This window comes from Barbus barbus (genome assembly GCF_936440315.1).
Source record: "Barbus barbus genome assembly, chromosome: 31".
In the NCBI taxonomy this organism is placed as follows: domain Eukaryota; kingdom Metazoa; phylum Chordata; class Actinopteri; order Cypriniformes; family Cyprinidae; genus Barbus; species Barbus barbus.
Window position 1 is genome coordinate 27,712,960 of NC_136759.1, and position 18,289 is coordinate 27,731,248.

At 38.8% G+C, this 18,289-nt stretch overlaps 1 protein-coding gene across 1 annotated transcript; it reads right to left on the bottom strand.

Annotated features, from left to right (window-relative positions):
- Positions 1 to 134: 134 nt before the first annotated feature.
- Positions 135 to 8,716, bottom strand: LOC306851772 (uncharacterized protein; the record flags this gene model as incomplete). Its single annotated transcript, XM_079388207.1, has 4 exons — positions 135 to 1,018; positions 1,098 to 1,169; positions 1,274 to 1,363; positions 8,317 to 8,716. 4 exons carry the CDS (start codon positions 8,714 to 8,716, stop codon positions 135 to 137), a joined length of 1,446 nt encoding a protein of 481 aa, XP_079244333.1.
- Positions 8,717 to 18,289: the final 9,573 nt, after the last annotated feature.

An 18,289-nucleotide genomic window follows, 5' to 3' on the forward strand; every position in this document is an offset into this window, starting at 1 on the left:
TTTTAATACTCGTTTAAACAATACACTTCTGTCTCTCTATGATAAAAACACTACATCTACTGTAATTGGTCATAAATTTCTCCCATGTCCATGTCATGTAAAGTTCAGTTAAAGATCTAGCCATGAAGAAGGTGTTAGTCAGGATAGAGCAAGAACCCAGAGAAGGTGCTGTCATCCTCGCTGCTGGAGTAGACACCGTTCCAGTCTCTCAGCGTCTCTACCCACACCTGGTCTCCCACATCCAGCTTCAGGATCACTAGATTGGATGCCTGGTCAATGTCTTGACCCTGTAGGGTATCTCTCGAACGTACCTTACGCACCCCATTCACCACCAGAGAAGCACGCAGTGGCTTGTTTCTCACCGTGATCTGGTAGGAGAACACATAAACTCCTGAGTAGGTGCAGTTGAATTTGCTCGTGACTATGTCGTAATGGTTTTCTCCATTGTAGAAGACCTTGTCGAAGCGAACTGGAAATCCCGATGGGGGAAAAGACTTGCTTGGATATAAGCCGACGCTGAAAGCAGACCGTACTCTCGATTCAGTTTGACCCATTGAGCCCTTCAGTCCCCGTAGGCCTTGGTCTCCACGTTTCCCTTGGGGGCCGTGGTCACCCTTCATTCCCCTCAGACCTCTCATACCTTTGACTCCTGCTGGACCCCGTGCTCCTGGCTCGCCCTTTGCTCCGGGAATTCCTGGTTCCCCGCGTTCTCCGGCGATTCCTGGAGTCCCGTGCATGCCGTGTTGCCCAGATGGACCAGGGTCTCCACGCACGCCTGGTGGTCCAGGATCACCTGGGTCACCTATCTGGCCCCTCTCTCCAAGTAAACCACACTCTCCTCTATCACCCTTTTCACCCTTTTCACCAGACATGCCTTGGGGTCCTGGTGGTCCATCTTTGCCTGGCTCTCCCTGATCACCTTTTGACACATTCAAATTTGGATCTCCTTTTTCTCCTTTCGAACCTTTGAATCCTGGCAGTCCAGCTGCACCCTTCTCACCTTTAATACCCATCTCACCTGTTTAGTACAAATATATTGCATTTATTCATCTTTATTGGGTATAACGTGCAGCGACCTAATGGATAACAGTGTTCACCTTTCATTCCAGCCTTTCCCTGGATGCCTAGAGATCCAGTCAGTCCTATGTTTCCGTGATCACCTTTCTCTCCTGTTGAAAACAATAGGAAATCTCAAACATGCATGTTATCACCAAGATTAAAGTTAAAATAACCAGGATAATGTCCATATATAATCTACTGCTCAAGCATGTACCTTTATCCCCTTTAGATCCTGAAAAGCCCTTTGGCCCTATTGGGCCCGGCATACCTTTGGGTCCAGGTGCTCCTTTTTCTCCAGGTGGGCCTACAATATGGCATTAAACAACATGACAGAAGCCAGGTTTTCCCCCACATACCTACAGTAAAAAACACTCTAAGGGCCAGATTTACCAACAACCTGTACCAAAGCAAACCCTCTTTTATAATTAAAAGTCTACTGTTTGGATTTACTAAAGACATGCAGTGAAACATTAGCGATGGAAAGGCATGGGCATGGTTACTTTTGCGGCTGACCGTTATAGAATACCGAGATAGCAACATGAACACACCATCATAGCAGTCAGCCAAGACAAACTTATCGTAAAAAGAGTTATGAGACCAATACACAAAACACCAATCACCATTATGGTGACTTCGAATGAAACAAACGTTGGATTTAAAGGGGTCATATGACGTTAAAAATAACATTATTTTGTGTATTTGGTGTAATGCAATGTGTTTATGCGGTTTAAGGTTAAAAAACATTATTTTCCATATACTCTACATTATTGTTGCTCCTCTATGCTCCGCCTTTCTGAAACGTGTCGATTTTTACAAAGCTCATCGTTCTGAGAAGCGAGGCGTGCTCTGATTGGCCAGCTATCCAGTGCATTGTGATTGGCCCGAATACCTCAAGTATTTGAGGCATTTGTTGCATCCAGTTGGGGACATGATTACTGATTATAATGACTATACTGTCTTTTTACCATGTCTGCATTTGTGATCGGAGAAACGCCAAACAACAAGCGCTACTCTACACTGCTCAAAACTCACGTTTGAATTGTCAGTGGCAAATTCTGACAATTTACGTATATTAAAACATACTTACAGGCTGTGAGTCAGAAGCGTCAGACTGTTTATGCAAAGTTGGAATTGCCCCACTTTATAGAAACAGTCTTTAAGCACAGCTGGCATTGTAGGCTACTCCTCCAGGATCAGGAAATAGTCCTCTGTAAAATGCGCTGCACACACTCTAATATTTGGGTTGAACTGTTCTGGAACAGTGTTGTAAATACAACTTAACCACTGATTTCTAGTTGTGTCCTCTTTTGGAAGCCCAAACAAAGTACTTTCGCTTTCACAACGAAACGCAGCGTCTCCAGGACATGGTGCCAGTGTCAACAACAATACTATGGCCAGAATAAAAATCACACCCTCTTTCTTTGTGTATACGTTTGTGCGGTGTTATGCAAATCTTCCCACTCAGTGACATAGACATGTGGGGCATGTTTGAATGAGCCGTTTAAGGGAGGCGTGGACAAGTCTTAACTTTGATAAAGAATATCTCTTTGGTTTTGAGACTTAAGTCTTTGCAACATCAGGGATCTTATCTATGCACAAACAGCTTGTAACACTCCAAAGAGAAATCGCATCATATGACCCCTTTAAACCCTTGTTAATTCTCAATAAGAAAACTTCTGTAGATGTCTGACAGAAAGTCAATCTGATTAGTAGGCATGTGCATCTCATACGATATGATACGCATCTCTATGCATAGCCAATAATACGATACATTAAAGATACATATGAAGCAGCTAGCGATGCGATACGATTCACCCCTTTTTACGATGCAGTGCGATCTGATTTCGCTTCGATTCAACACAATACGATTCGATGCAATACGATGCAATGCAGAAAATATACAATACTGAGATGCAGATAATTGCCACTATTTGCAACAAGTAGTATACATGGCACAAAATCCTGCTATTTTCACTTAGTGTAAATACTAGGGCCGGGACTCGATTAAAAAAATTAATCTAATTAATTAGAGGCTTTGTAATTAATTAATCGAAATTAATCGCATTTTAATCGCATATAAATATTTGACCTGAGAACAGTGAGAAGTAAGTTTTTTTTATATGGATTTTTAAATTTCCCATCCACAGGGCCAACCAAAGCGGTCTCATCAGCTTCTTTGTCCATGTTCACTGTGGTTTGTTTTTGTCTGTTTCTCAATATGCGTTCTTCAGCGATCTTGCGTCCTTGTGTTCTCGTTAACCGTCGAAGTTCAGTTCCAATTCTCAAGAACGCAAGTACAGAGGATGCATGAAAGTGCCCGGATATGTTCTTGAAAATGAGGATGCATCGAGTGCAGACTTGAGAGAATCGAGCCGTTAGAAATCCCAGAAAACGCTGTGGGTGGCCGGTGTACGGAAGCCTGTAAGCTTTAAAGTCGCTCTCACAAATACTTAACGGCTCTTCAAGTTGAAAGTAAACATTTATCGTTTTGTTTTGGTTAATTTTAATAAAGTTATAAGACCCGGAGAAAGTCTGCATTTTTATTGGCATATTAAAATGAATCTTAACAGTAAAACATATAATGCTGTAAAATAAAACAATACAATTATATGAAAGTAATATCTATAATAGTATGAAATGTTTTAATAAGTTATGATATGACATTTTGTAATATTTATTGTTCATTGGCCGTTTCTTATGCTGAGACTATGCGGTCAGTTAAGCAGGAACGCAGTACATCTCAGTTCTCATAAGTGTGCGTTCTGTGTTCTCGCGTCCTTCCGAGTTTGTTCTTCCAAGGAAGCTTGCCAAGACTAGGGCTGGGTATCGTTCAAAAAATTTCGATATCGATACCGATACCGGTTCCTGAACGGTACTTTTTTCGATACCAATTTTATAAAATCAGTTTTAATAAGATTACATTATCTGAAAAAAATATTTTGTTTTAGCTTGTTGATATTTATACAGACTCAAAGTCTCATCTCCTGAGCCACTGCACAAAGGAACAAAATATATCCAACACAATAAATAAATAAATAATTTTAATAAAGTTCAAATTGTTTTCAGTTTACACATCTGTTAGGCTACGTTTACATTAGTGCGTGTTCATTTTAAAACACATAGCTCAGACAGAATCATCATTTCTAGGTTGTTAAAGACTTCAAGAAATGTAAAACCTTCATCCACTTTCATAAGTGGGTGTTTTATTTTCTTTCACCATGTTTTATTGTTATTAAATTCTGGTGTAGTATGTCTAATTATTTGAATGCATAAAAACAACTTAGTTTATTTAAATTTATTCTTAAAATAGCCTTATGAAATGTTTTATTTTTCCTCAGAAATTATGTGTTCTGTATCTGGTTTTCAAATGAAGACATAAAACATTAATTTAATTTCTCTTTAAATTATTGAAAATCAAAGTTTATTTATTTTGGCAAACAAAGGGAGGTTACTATTAAAATTAAAACATGGAATAACTGTTGTGTGATCATTACTAAAAAAAAAAAAAAAGTTTTAATAATTTTAATAGTAGCCTAGTAGTAGCAGTATGTACTGTCTGCTGAACAATATTAATACCGTTAATATTAAAACCGAACTTTTATTTTGACGGGTTGCCTGGAATACCTTTACAGTTCTGTGTGTATATGAGATGAGTTAGTTTTACTCGAATCAAACGGTAAAATGCTCATGAAGTGACTTTCAGAGCAGGTCTGGAGATGTTGTTCATGTCCTCATTTAGAGAGGCGGCAGACGCTGAAATGACCGCGAACGTCACGCGAGCTTCAGTCTGTGTATAATAAACAAACAGCGCGATTTAAAGAGCTGACTGCTCCGTGCGCTTTCGAAACGCTCTCGCGGAGGTCAAACACTGATCAATCTGCACGTCGCCGTTTCTAGTCAAACAAAGCTAGTGATGCAGGCTTATTGGCTCACTGATGTGATGAGATTAACCCCTTAGGTATCGAAATTTGGTACCGAACGACAAGACGTTTTTCGATACTCGGTGGTATCGAGGCAATTCGGTTGGTGCCTAAAAAGTATCGAACTCGATACCCAGCCCTAGCCAAGACCGGTCTCCACGAACGCAAGTCCGTTCTGACGCTAGTTGGTGCTCCAGTATAATCGGTCCGTCGAAACTCATCCAGTGAGAAACGTTCCGCGGTGCAAAAATAAGTGCGATTAAAATGCGTTAAAAAAACTTAACGCGTTATTTTTGTGTAATTAATTAATCTAAATTAACGCGTTAAAGTCCCGGCCCTAGTAAATACGTTAGCTGCTATCGCTATTTGACAGAACTGTCAAATTTACCGTCACTCCCATAGAGACTGTATTAGAAACACCCTCGCATTAGCGTTAACAAGTTTTTTTTGTATTCTGATTCAAATGTAATATAATACAGAGTACAGTGTTGTAAATGTACATGCATGTATATTTTGAGGCAGCAGCTATTTACACTGTTAAAATAGCAGGATTTTGTGCTATTTATATTACTAGTCTCAGCCTCAGACGTCACGCCCACGGACCGTTGACTAAACGTCTGATGCATATGGTACACTTTTCTGGAAACCCTTCAGGAATGTCGAAGTCGTAATCTGACTGGTTGAATTAAACCAGATTTCTGGGAGATGCGAGTGCCGCGTTTATTTTCGGTCCGCCAGGAAACAAAGATGCCGTGGCGCCAAACCCCCTCACGAAAGAAGAAAGCCATCATGTTTACAACTGTGACAACGAATGCTTATCAGGATCAACTAAACGCTGGATTTTCAAAAGTATGTGAAAAGTATGAAGTTCGCGGCATTGAATCTTTAAAATGCATCCAAGAGTTTCACACACCGGTCTGTTATTGTGGCGACATTTCCACGCTCCGAAACGTAACGCTATGAACGAAACGAACTATGATTGGTTTGCTGACATGTCGGTCAAACGGCCTCATGGGCGGGCCTTGGCCAATGAAACCTGCCATAGATACCGTCAGCCTGAAGGTCTGGCTACGCAAGACTAGTATACTACTTGTTGCAAATAGTGGCAATTATCTGCACCTCAGTATTGTAGTAAAAAAAAAAAAAAAAAACAGTAAGCAATACTAACGTATTGAGTGTAAATTATAATTTTAATTAAAATTGATGCCACCTTATTTGAAAAGGGAGGAAAAAAAAGTTTGGCAAAGGGCGGGGTCGAATCCGGGTCGATCGTGTCAAAAAGCACAATGACACACGAGCTACCATCTGCGCCATTGGAGCTGATGCTTCAGTTGACTCTGCTGTTCTTCTTGTCGTTCTTCCTGTACACCTTTATTGACAGATGTCTCATCCAGTCAGCGGTGAATAATCTATTCCCAAACCAATGGCGCTGTCTCAAACTATACCTACCTCTTCCGGTTTGTATGATTTGTCATTGTGTTTTCTGAATTATTTAGTTTTTTAGATTTGCATTTGCGTTTGTAATTTGTTATTTTGTTTTCAGAATCGTGATTTGTTTTGCACTTCTCGGCCACCGTAGATGCATCCCATCGTTAACTTTTTATGCCGATGCACCGAGCGAATCGGGTAATCTTCCCATCCCTACCTTTGCTCTTGGTTGACATGTGGCATTGCTATGGCCTGCTTTTGACCCAGATCTGTCAAACAGGAGCGGTCCACCCAAGTGCCATCATTTCACGCTACATGTGGGCCAGATCATCATTCCACATGTGCCGGATCTGGGCCGATAATATGTTGCTATCTGGGTATGCATTTGTAGGAGTTTCCCTTTCAGATGCAACTCTGTTGCGAAGCAAATTTCACGCGCGAATGAAGCGAATTTGGCAGTGCGTTCACACCAGACTCGACTTGCGCAAATAAATTGTGCTATTCGCGCGTAGTTGCACGCTTGAACATTTTGAGTTTACTCGCGTCATTCGCGCGTGAAATTCTCGTGAATTCGCGTCATGGGAGGGGCTTCTGCCAGGCGGCTCCAGTCTCGTTGTGAAATGGCTGACATGGATTTTGTTGAGAAGGTAGTTGCACTTTATGTGCTATGCAAACACTGGATGCGTGTAATTGTTTAAAACTCAAATCTGCGGTTTATTTATAAAAACACCGCCTATTTGAAAATGTGCTTCGCCGATTTCGGAGCCATGACCTCCAGGCGATCACCGGGCGCTTGTGCTCATGTTTCCCGAAGAGAGGAGCATAACCTCGGTTAGTCCTTCTGACATTTGCCGCTGGCTCTGATGTCTCTGTAGTGGATAAACATAAGATATAATTTGTTTTGGGTAAATCTAACAGGTAATCTTTGGTCTATGGTACAGCTCCGGGTATCCACATACAGCGACAATGATTTTGTCCTCTGTTGTTTGGGATTTCTGCCTCCGTTCGTAATCACGTCACTACTAGAGCAAACTCCTGATTGGTTAGCGCAGCGTGACTATCCTCCAAAGTTCAGATTCTTCAACTTGCGTGAATCAGCCGCGTTATTCGAACGAATCGCGTTATTCGCGCCGCAGGATGTCTATTCGTGTCTTTGCATTGACTTAACATGTAAATCACTCGCGCTTAACGCTTCATTCGCGTCTGGTGTGAACGCGCCATCAGACCTTTCCAACGATATGTTTTGTCAAATTATAAAAAAAGTTTTGATTATAAATTATTGTAGTAAATTTTGTAATATGACACTTGACACTGCCCTCTAGGGAGAGGAGCCTGCTAAAAGATTTTTTAAAGAGACAATAAAAAAGTGCATTAAGTTGACCGTGACAATTAAGGGGTTAATTGAATCATGCAAGGTGCAAAACTAAAGTTTGCAATAATCAACATACTGGTATTTGCCCCATTATTTATCGCCCAAAACAGCATGTCTTAACCCATTGTGCACCGGTGTTGTTAGTATATTACAAGCACCTGATTATCATAGTCTCTGCTTGTTTTGTGACCCTACACTAATTTGCGATGTTCTTGGTAGATTGCTTTGGTCAATATGGATATGAACTCACTGAATCAATGATGAACTGACTTTAACCGAAAATGGAATATTTACTGTTGTCCTTTTGCATTATTACACACTATTTTCCTGTTCAGTACTGTAAAGCTGCTTTGACACAATCTGTATTCTTAAAAGCACTATATAGAGGTGACTTGACATGAGCTCACGGCATCTATCAGTAGATCGCCCGCAGAACCTTCCACTCCCATCGGTCTCACGCTAATTTGCCCTGTTTAGTAAATCTGGCCCTGTTTTTTTTATAAGAACACACAGAACGTATGACTTTGCTTGGCTGACCTGGCAGTCCTATTTCTCCTTTGAAGCCTTGCGGGCCTTTCTCTGGAGGGCAGCACTCACAGAAGTTGAAGTAGCATTCATTGTAGTCTAGTGTGTAATTGTCTTTGGCCGTGGTGGGAGATGCGGTGGTGTCTGTAGGATAGTCGATATAGCTGTCAGCAGGAACTGTAGTGCTCTCTGTGATGTGCGCAGGGAAGCGCTCTCTTGTTTTGGTGAAGTCCACAATCCGTGCGGTGACCGTAGGCTTGCCTGCATAAACAGTGGTTTGGACCAGCTCTCGAGGGGGTTTCTTGGTGTACTGGTACTTTGGCCTCTGGGTGGGCTTGATGGTGTCACACAGGGTTATAAAGGTCAGTGCTATTACAGTTATGAAGATAGCGCGTTCAAAGATCATCCCCATTTTCTGTCTGTAGAGAAAGCGTGAATAAGAATTTACAAGCCTGACTGGACCAAACATCACCTTGTAATTTGTAAAACCTTAATTTATAAAAGGTGGTGAAAGAAGGATTTGTTTAATAGCAATTGATGAATATCAGTCACATTTAACTCTTTCCCCGCCAAACATGGAATTTTCAGGGTTTCGGTGTTTTCACTCTTATACACTTGGAGGCGCTATTACACATCTTCTGAATGAGTCTGGAATGTCCCGATCAAAAACACAGGTGAGGAAGACAGAAACACAGAAAGGCTGATCTCATATATAAGCAGATGCATATGAAAAGTAATGCAATCATCAACACTAACCCCATATAAATGAAAACTGCCTAATGCTACCGAGTGAAATATTGATCCAGGAAGAGGTAAAGGACTGATGGAAGCCATTTGCTGCATCTTTGCTTTGGTCATCGTAAATGACTAAAAGTAAGTAAAGTACTGAATATGATTCAGATGTAGTATTTAATAAAAATATGATTTTCACAGCTTTTTGCTTAGTTACATTTTTATGAAACCTACCTACTGTCAGTCCTGCGTCTTGTTTCCCCTCCTCTCATGCCCATATTTGGTTTTCCTGTTCCTGTCCTCGTTTGTCATCATTAGTTCATTTGTCCCAAGCCCTGTGTTTAATTACTCCTCACCTGTTTCTGTTCTTCCTCGTTTGATTTCCCTGTGTTCTTAAGCCCTGTGTTTCCCTGCCTCTGTGTGCGGTCTGATCGTCTTCATCCGTGTCTCCTGTGATCCCTTAGTTCTAAATAAAGAACTAAAGAACCTCTGCGTTTCCCTGGTTCCAGAGAGAGAGTGACACCTACATTCAAGTGTTGATTAAAAAAGAATGCTTGAAGCTAGAATAAAACAGATTTATTTTTTTATGTATTGTCTTTCCTCTTTATTTTGGTGTATTGCATGTTCATATAATCATACAACAAAATAATCCAGAGGCCATGAAATTTTAATGAAAATCATCAAAAATGCTGGTGTTGGCTGGCAACTTTATTTCAAAAACGGGGAAAGAGTTAAATTGTATGCTAAATAAACATTAATGAAACAACAGTATTGACAAGAAAAAGAGAAAGACACTCAAATCATTGATCAACTCATGTATAGATCCAGATCTCTATCCAGATCATATATTACAGAAATGAATGAAAATAACTCTTGAAGTGTTAGTAAATAATAGTTAATGCAGTGTTGGGTGTAATGCATTACCGAGTTATTCATTACTGTAATTGAATTACTTCCCCTTAAAAAAAGTAAAGTGAAGTGACATTCAGCCAAGTGTGGTGACCCATACTCGGAATTCGTGCTCTGCATTTAACCCATCCAACGTGCACACACACAGCAGTGAACACACACACACACACACACACACAGCAGTGAACACACACACACACAGCAGTGAACACACACACACACAGCAGTGAACACACACACACAGCAGTGAACACACACACAGCAGTGAACACACACACACACAGCAGTGAACACACACACACAGCAGTGAACACACACACACACAGCAGTGAACACACACACACAGCAGTGAACACACACACAGCAGTGAACACACACACACACAGCAGTGAACACACACACACACAGCAGTGAACACACACACACACAGCAGTGAACACACACACACAGCAGTGAACACACACACACCGTGAACACACACCCGGAGCAGTGGGCAGCATTTATGCTGCGGCGCCTGGGGAGCAGTTGGGGGTTCGGTGCCTTGCTCAAGGGCACCTCAGTCGTGGTATTGAGGGTGGAGAGAGCGCTGGACATTCACTCCCCGCACCTACAATCCCTGCCGGCCCGAGACTCGAACCCACAACCTTTGGATTACAAGTCCGACTCTCTAACCATTAGGCCACGACTTCCCCTAAAGTACGGTATTGCTCATAATTATTCTATTAATTATTACTATTATTATTAACTATTAACATAATTATTAATTTAATTATGATGTAATTGCATTAAATACTGTATAGACTATAGAACAATTCTATATAAAACAATAGTGGATTTAACAATCAAAATATTAAAAGGAATGTTTTTAATGTAACCTCCCTTTGAATACTTCACTTAGTTCAAGATTAATTTATGCAATTTTAAATTATTTATTTGAAAGAATTAAAAGAGCAGTTTCATGTTGGATTTAGAAAGTAATAAGTATAAGTGCAATACTTTTTATAGACTGTAATTAGTACAGTAATCCAATTACACTGTTATCGATGTAATTAGTAAGTAATTAATTATTTTTTTAGAGTTACTCACCCAACACAACTAATAGCAATCAACTGGTATCTGGGGTATTCATCTTTTTCTTGGTTTGTTACATTAAAATGGAAATACTATGTTCACATGAGAACATATTTAAGCATTTCATTTAAGCATTTAACACATTCTTGGTCAAAATCATTAGGGGGTGTTATAGCTGTGAGTAACTGGCCATGAGTAAAGCGTAGACGTGTGTGTTCAAAGAAATGTTAGTCTTCAGTGTTTAGGCTGCTGTAGCAGGTTCTGTAAGACTATCCAGAAGCTCACTATAGTGGCCATGTTTCTCTATACTGTGTGGTGCTTTTGTGACATTTTTGTGAATATAGACCCTCATGAACCAAGCCATCTAATCAAGAGCAAACAGGACAGAACAAATCCTGGTCTGGCAGCTGGAGGGATAGACCAGGGGCAACGTGACACGTGATCGAGGACACATTTGGATGGACAGGTGCCAAGCTCACAGCTTTCATCTCTATAACACCACCTTATAGACCGATTACCTGGATCAAAACTCCTCACGCTTTCATTCTCTGAATAGCTAGTGACAGGTGATGCTGGATTCTAGAGCGTTCGCTGAGACCAGAACCTGCCAGCTGAATATAACCGCCTCGGTCAGGAAATCAGAGTCTCATTCCAATCTGTTTGGTGTCAATCCAAAAAAGCTTTTGTCTAAAAGAGCAGCGATAATCTCAGGAGCTCACTTCAGCCTCAACTGTTTTCTGGAGGGAAATGGCTTATCTAATGAAGCTGCTTTTGAGGTAAAATGAAGGCTACTGGCAGCCAGCGACCATGACCGGCTTAGTTCTGTGAGAGTGTGTGAGATGTGTTAGGGGTCGTTCACAGAGACGGCTTCGTAACTTAGCAGAGTGTCTTCAAAAGTGAGGCGCTTGTGTGCAAGATGTGGCACAACGGTCAACGATGTCAGTCTAGCGCATGTTGTTTACATAGAAAAACTGTTAAAAAGCAGCATAGTGGAACACACAAATACATTGTGTGTGATCTGACACTCAACTGTGCAATGCTTCAATACAGTGCCTCCAAATAAAGCACACTACCAGTCAAAAGGTTTTTAACAGACACATTTATTATGTTTTTTTAAAGAAGTCTCTTCTGCTCAGCAAGCCTGCATTTATTTGATTCAAAGCACAGTAAAATTGTGAAATATTTTTATTATTTAACATTTTCTATTTAAATATGTTTTAAAATGTAATTTATTCCTGTGATTTCAAAGCTGAATTGTTAGCATCATTACTCCAGTCACATGATCCTTCAGAAATCATTCTAATATTCTGCTCAAAAAACATTTATTATTATTATTATTATTATTATGTTGAAAACAGCCGAGTAGATTTTTTTTCAGGTTTCTTTGAATAGAAAGCTCAGAAGAACAGCATTTATCTGAAATAGAACTCTTTTGTAACATTCTAAATGTCTTTATCATCACTTTTGACCAATTTAAAGCATCAAGGCTAAATAAAAGTATTAATTTATACAGGCTTTCCAAACAAATAAAAAAATTGACTGACTCCAAGCTTTTGAATGGTGTAGTGTATATTGATACAAAAACTTTTCAGTTCAGATAAATGCTGACCTTTGGATCTTTTTGTTCATCAAAGAATCCTGGAAAAAGTACTCAACTGTTTTATAATAATAATATTAATCAGAAATGTTTGTTGAGCAGTATATTAGAATGATTTCTGAAGATCATGTGACACTGAAGACTGCAGTAATGATGCTGAAAATACAGCTGCAGATCACAGAAATAGATTACATTTTAACAGATATAGAAAAGTTATTTTAAATAGTAAAAATATTTCACAATATTACTGAATTTGCTGTACTTTGGATCAAATAAATGCAGGCTTGCTGAGCAGAAGAGACTGCTTTAAAAACATCAAAAATCTTACTGATCAGAAACTGTTGATATATTTATGTTTTGTTTATATGCACATATAAATACACACATATACAGTATATATTTAGAAAATATTTACATGTATAAATTTGCATGCATATAATTGATATTACATAAAATATATTTAATATATAAACACAACATATATTTCTTAAATATATGCATGCATGTGTGTGTTTATATAGACATAATAAATAGGCATATATACAGTACACACAGTGTAAACAAAAACTTTTATTTTGTATATGATTAATCGTTTGACAGCGCTAATTTAAATGTAAGTACATAGTTAAGGCCACCTAATATAAAGTAGGACCCTTTATTATAACCTAAATTTGCTACCTGGAAAAGTATCACATTCATATACTTTTTGGAGCTGCTGTACACCTCTCTCTCTCATCCTATCCAAGAACCTCTGGAATCAGTGAAGATGAAAAAGGCATAAAGAAAATTCAGTCAGTCTTATGTTTCAGACTGGAACATAGGCTATAGACTGAGGTATGCGGAGCACAGCAAGGCCAGGGGGCGATACCCATCTGAAACGTGAGAGGAAGGGCTGCTTTAGGAGGGTAATACTCCACCTTGACCTGCTGGTGTCACTTCACTATTCAAGACAAACCCAGCCATAGTGCTCACTTTCCTCCTGCCCATGCAAAGAGAGGCTCTGCTGAACACCGACCCCCCTCGTTCCTGAAAAGCCTTATGGGAGCGAGACAGCGTAAACCATAGGACACAGAGCCGGTGTCACAATACAACCCCAGAGCCCCTGGTGCACTGCTCCACAATCAGGAGCAACAGAGCGCACAGAAATAGATGCTCTTGAGTTATAATGGTCCTCGAATCCAGAGGTTTAAAATTGCAAATAAAGAGACGCGCATTCATGTTGATCATGAATGCATCGTATCTGTAAAGCATGTTTGCTCCTGTTTAAGGGGATTTGAGGAGCATGGGCTCGTGTGTCACCTGAGCTGGAGGTGTCTTTGGTAACGGTTGAGGCTGTGCTCTGCTGGTAAGCCTTTAATGGAGATCACTATGACCTTGTCAGGAATAGAGAGGCTTTTGGACTATTCACCTTCTGCTTTTTTCCCCTTCAAATTCCCAAGACAGCCTGGAAGGCTTTTTGATTCACAGGGTTGAAAAAAGCAAGGAAAAATAGACTAAAAGTTTGTGCTATAACTGCTCACCATTTTACCTTTAAAAAATATTGCATGTACTCTTTCAATGAATATAAAGTCATTAAAGCATGTATAAATTAATCATTATAAAAGTATGTTTAAAAAGGTTTAACGTCACACCGCAAAATGAAAAAGTACTTTATCTACCAAAATATTTAAATTTAATTTAGCGATTAATTGCAAGTTTGTATTTACATAATATATGGTTGTGTACTGTGTATATTTATTATGTAAATACACACACATGCATGTATATATTTAAGAAAAACATGTTACGTTTATATATTTATATAATTATATGCATATAAATATATACATGTAAATATTTTCAAAATATATATACTGTATGTGTGAGTATTTATATATACATCATAAATATACACAGTATACACACATATATTATGTAAATACAAACTTTTATTTTGGATGCGATTAATCGTTTGATAGCACTACTTAAAACACATGATAAAATGCATGTACATAAAATATCCAAAACCATGCAAATGTTTTTGGCAAAAGCACTTGGAAATCTCCTTAAGTCAGCAAACATTTTTTACACTTTTGAAATTTCCCTTAAGGTTCACAAAAGAATTTAGAAATGCACCTAGATTTACCAAAGCAGATGTAAATTATATATTATATATTATATATTATACAGCCGAACTGCCAGTACACCCAAGAGAAAAGATCAGAGATTACCTTTTCAATCTTTTAAAAGATGTTCAAATTTTCATTTTAAAATAGAAATAAAAATGGATAAATAACTGAAGCTGAACTGTGATCAAATGTAATGTTTGTTCCATCACCACTGCATCCTCAGACAGAGCTGAGCTCAAGTCAATGAAAAGCATCAGTAAATGTGTTTACCAGACAGCAGGCTTGTCTCGTGTCCAGCGGCTCGTCTCCCTCTGATCGAGCTCTAAACACTGAAGACTGAAGGCAGCAGATCTGTGGATTTTAGAGTAGATCAGGGGGTGTGTACTACTGTTCTGGCCCAGTGCTTCACAGTTACAGTCACCCAGACTGAACCTCAACAAAGTGCTGGGCAGCGGTGTTACCAGAACTGACCCAGAAACCTGACCCAAGCCTGCAGAACACTATGCACTCTATTCACCTTCTCGTCCTTCCCATTCCCTCTGATTTCCTCCCTCTTTCTCACTTCCCCCCCTGGACTCTCGTGTAGGGTTCTGCCATTTATACTAGCACTGCGGTCATCATCATATTCTCAAATCATATTCTCACACCTCAGACACAAATAGCCATAACCACAACTACCCTGTATGTTTTTCAAAGGCCGTTTCTGCAGGTATTACTCCAGTACTAAATACGTACTTATATATTGTTTCTAAACCAAAGCACCATCTTATTCTAAAAGTGTCACATTAGGATTGCAACTGATGCGATTAAGAGAGTAAACAAAAGCTGTATCACACAAATCTATATGATAATTTGACTAAATTCACTATTCTGTTAATAGTCACGAGGACACACAACACTTCCAAATTACACCTCCTGAGAAAGACCCTTAGGCCTTGTAAATATCAAGAATTCCTACAAATCACATGCAAGCAAAGCAAGTGTGTCAATGTGAACCGCAATTCAGAGTTTCTGTGCAATGCCCAATGCTTTATATTTCACCACTAGAGGGAAGTGTGAACTACATTGAGAAGTTCATGAGCGGTCTGAAGGGGTCTGTGAGGGCTTGAGATGCATGCTTAAATCCTATTTAAATACATTGTTTAATGGCAGAAAGATTAAAAACTACTGTTACCACACTAATAGCTTTCATGAATCCTTGTGAAAATGAAGTACACATAAGAATGTGCACTTGATGTGACTTAAACCTATTAAGTATGTTTAGGTTAAATTATAAATATAGTTTAAATAATTAGTATTAATACTCTGTGTGTGTGTGTGTGTGTGTGTGTGAGAGAGAGAGAGAGACAAACAGACAGATATAAACGGAGATAAATCTTCTGTAATGTCTTCTGTTCCTGCTTGAGATATACTCCGATTATTATTGAGCCATCTGACTGGAATGAAAAATGACTGCAGTAGGGTTACAAAATCTGAAAATACCGTTGATAAGCTGGAACACAATAAAAGTATCATGTTCACTTGTTACTAAATGCAGCAAACAACACAGAATAACCTGAAAAAAAAATACCATGAATCTCCCATGTTAACCCCCGTCTAGTATACCATACATGAATGTGTGTATATAAGAAGAATTAAACGCACTCACACACATATGCAGATAAGGATATTAGGCTACAGCACCAGATTTCATGTCAGACAGGCCCACACCTGCATGTTCTTCATGTTTATCTGAGGACAACATCCACTAAAACTGAAGTAGTGAAATGTTTTTTAATTCATTCTTACTCATATTTACTTCATTGTGACAGATATAAACTAACATGATTTCCATCTTTATTCTGAGTGGAATATATTAAAACATTATTGGGACTGCACATGACTAGCAACATGGGCACTATCTTCTCTAATACATTAGAAGCTGTTGCCCCCCTCAAATTGAAAAAGGTTAGAGAAAAGCGTACTGCGCCATGGTACAACAGTTATACCCATTCTCTCAATAAAGAAACTCGTATTCTTGAGTACAAATGGAGAAAAACTAACTTGGAAGTTTTTAGAATTGCGTGGAAAACCAGTATGTCCAGCTATAGACAGGCTCTAAAAGCTGCCAGGGCAGAGCATATCCGCAAACTCATAGATAATAACCAAAACAATCCAAGGTTCTTATTTAGCACAGTGGCTAGACTAACTAATAAACAGATGCCACCCGATCTAAATATTCCCTCACAGTTTAATAGTAATGATTTTATGAATTTCTTTACTGATAAAATAGATAACATCAGAAATACAATATCAAATGTAGATTCTACTGCGTCTAGTATTTCAGCTTCATTCATCGCACCCAAAGAAAAACTGCAGTGCTTTACAACTATAGGACAGGAAGAGCTAAATAAACTTATCAGTGCATCTAAACCAACAACATGTTTATTAGATCCTGTACCCACTAAACTACTGAAAGAGTTGTTACCTGTAGCAGAAGAACCGCTTCTCAATATTATTAACTAAAAGTTGTGTCTGCTCAATTGTGCTCCTTCTTGCAAAAAAAATGATCTCTATGAAGAATTTCAGTCAGGTTTCAGGCCTCACCAGAACAGAAACTGCACTTGTTAAAATTAGGAAAGACTTGCTTCTTGCTTCAGACCAAGGCTGTATCTCATTGCTAGTATTACTTGATCTTAGTGCTGCGTTCGACACTAGACCATGATATACTCATAGATCGATTACAAAACTATACTGGTATTCAAGGGCAGGCTTTAAGATGGTTTAGATCCTACCTGTCCGATCGCTACCACTTTGTTCATTTAAATGGAGAGTCATCACAATTATCACCAGTAAAGTATGGAGTACCACAAGGATCTGTCCTAGGTCCTCTGCTATTTTCAATATACATGTTGCCTCTTGGTAATATTATTAGAAAATATGGGATTAGTTTTCATTGTTATGCTGATGATACTCAGCTATATATCTCAACAAGACCAGATGAAACTTCTAAACTAAGATAATAGATTGTGTAAAAAATGTAAAAGATTGGATGACCAATAATTTCCTCCTATTAAATTCAGATAAGACAGAGATATTACTTATTGGACCAAAAAACAGTACACAGAATCTCTTGGATTACAATTTGCAACTAGACAGATGCACTGTCACGTCCTCTAAAGTCAAAAATCTGGGTGTTATATTAGACAGCAACTTGTCCTTTGAAAATCATATTTCCCATGTTACAAAAACAGCATGAATGATGTTGCAATAGAATAGTTTTGTAATAGCCTTCCTGATAACATTCGGGGTTCAGACACACTCTCTCTGTTTAAATCTAGATTAAAGACACATCTCTTTAGCCAAGCATTCACATAATGCATTTTATAATCTTGTACTGCAGTTATATCTGATCAAATGTACATTATTATTATCCTTTAGCTTGGGTTGAACAAATCATTTTTGCTTAGATGGAACAGCAGCTACGCTAATTATGTCTCTATGTCTTTCTCTGTTGATTAACATCCCGTGGTAACTAGGAATGACAGAAGCTTCAGTCTGGATCCAACCCTTAAATTATTTGAGATGA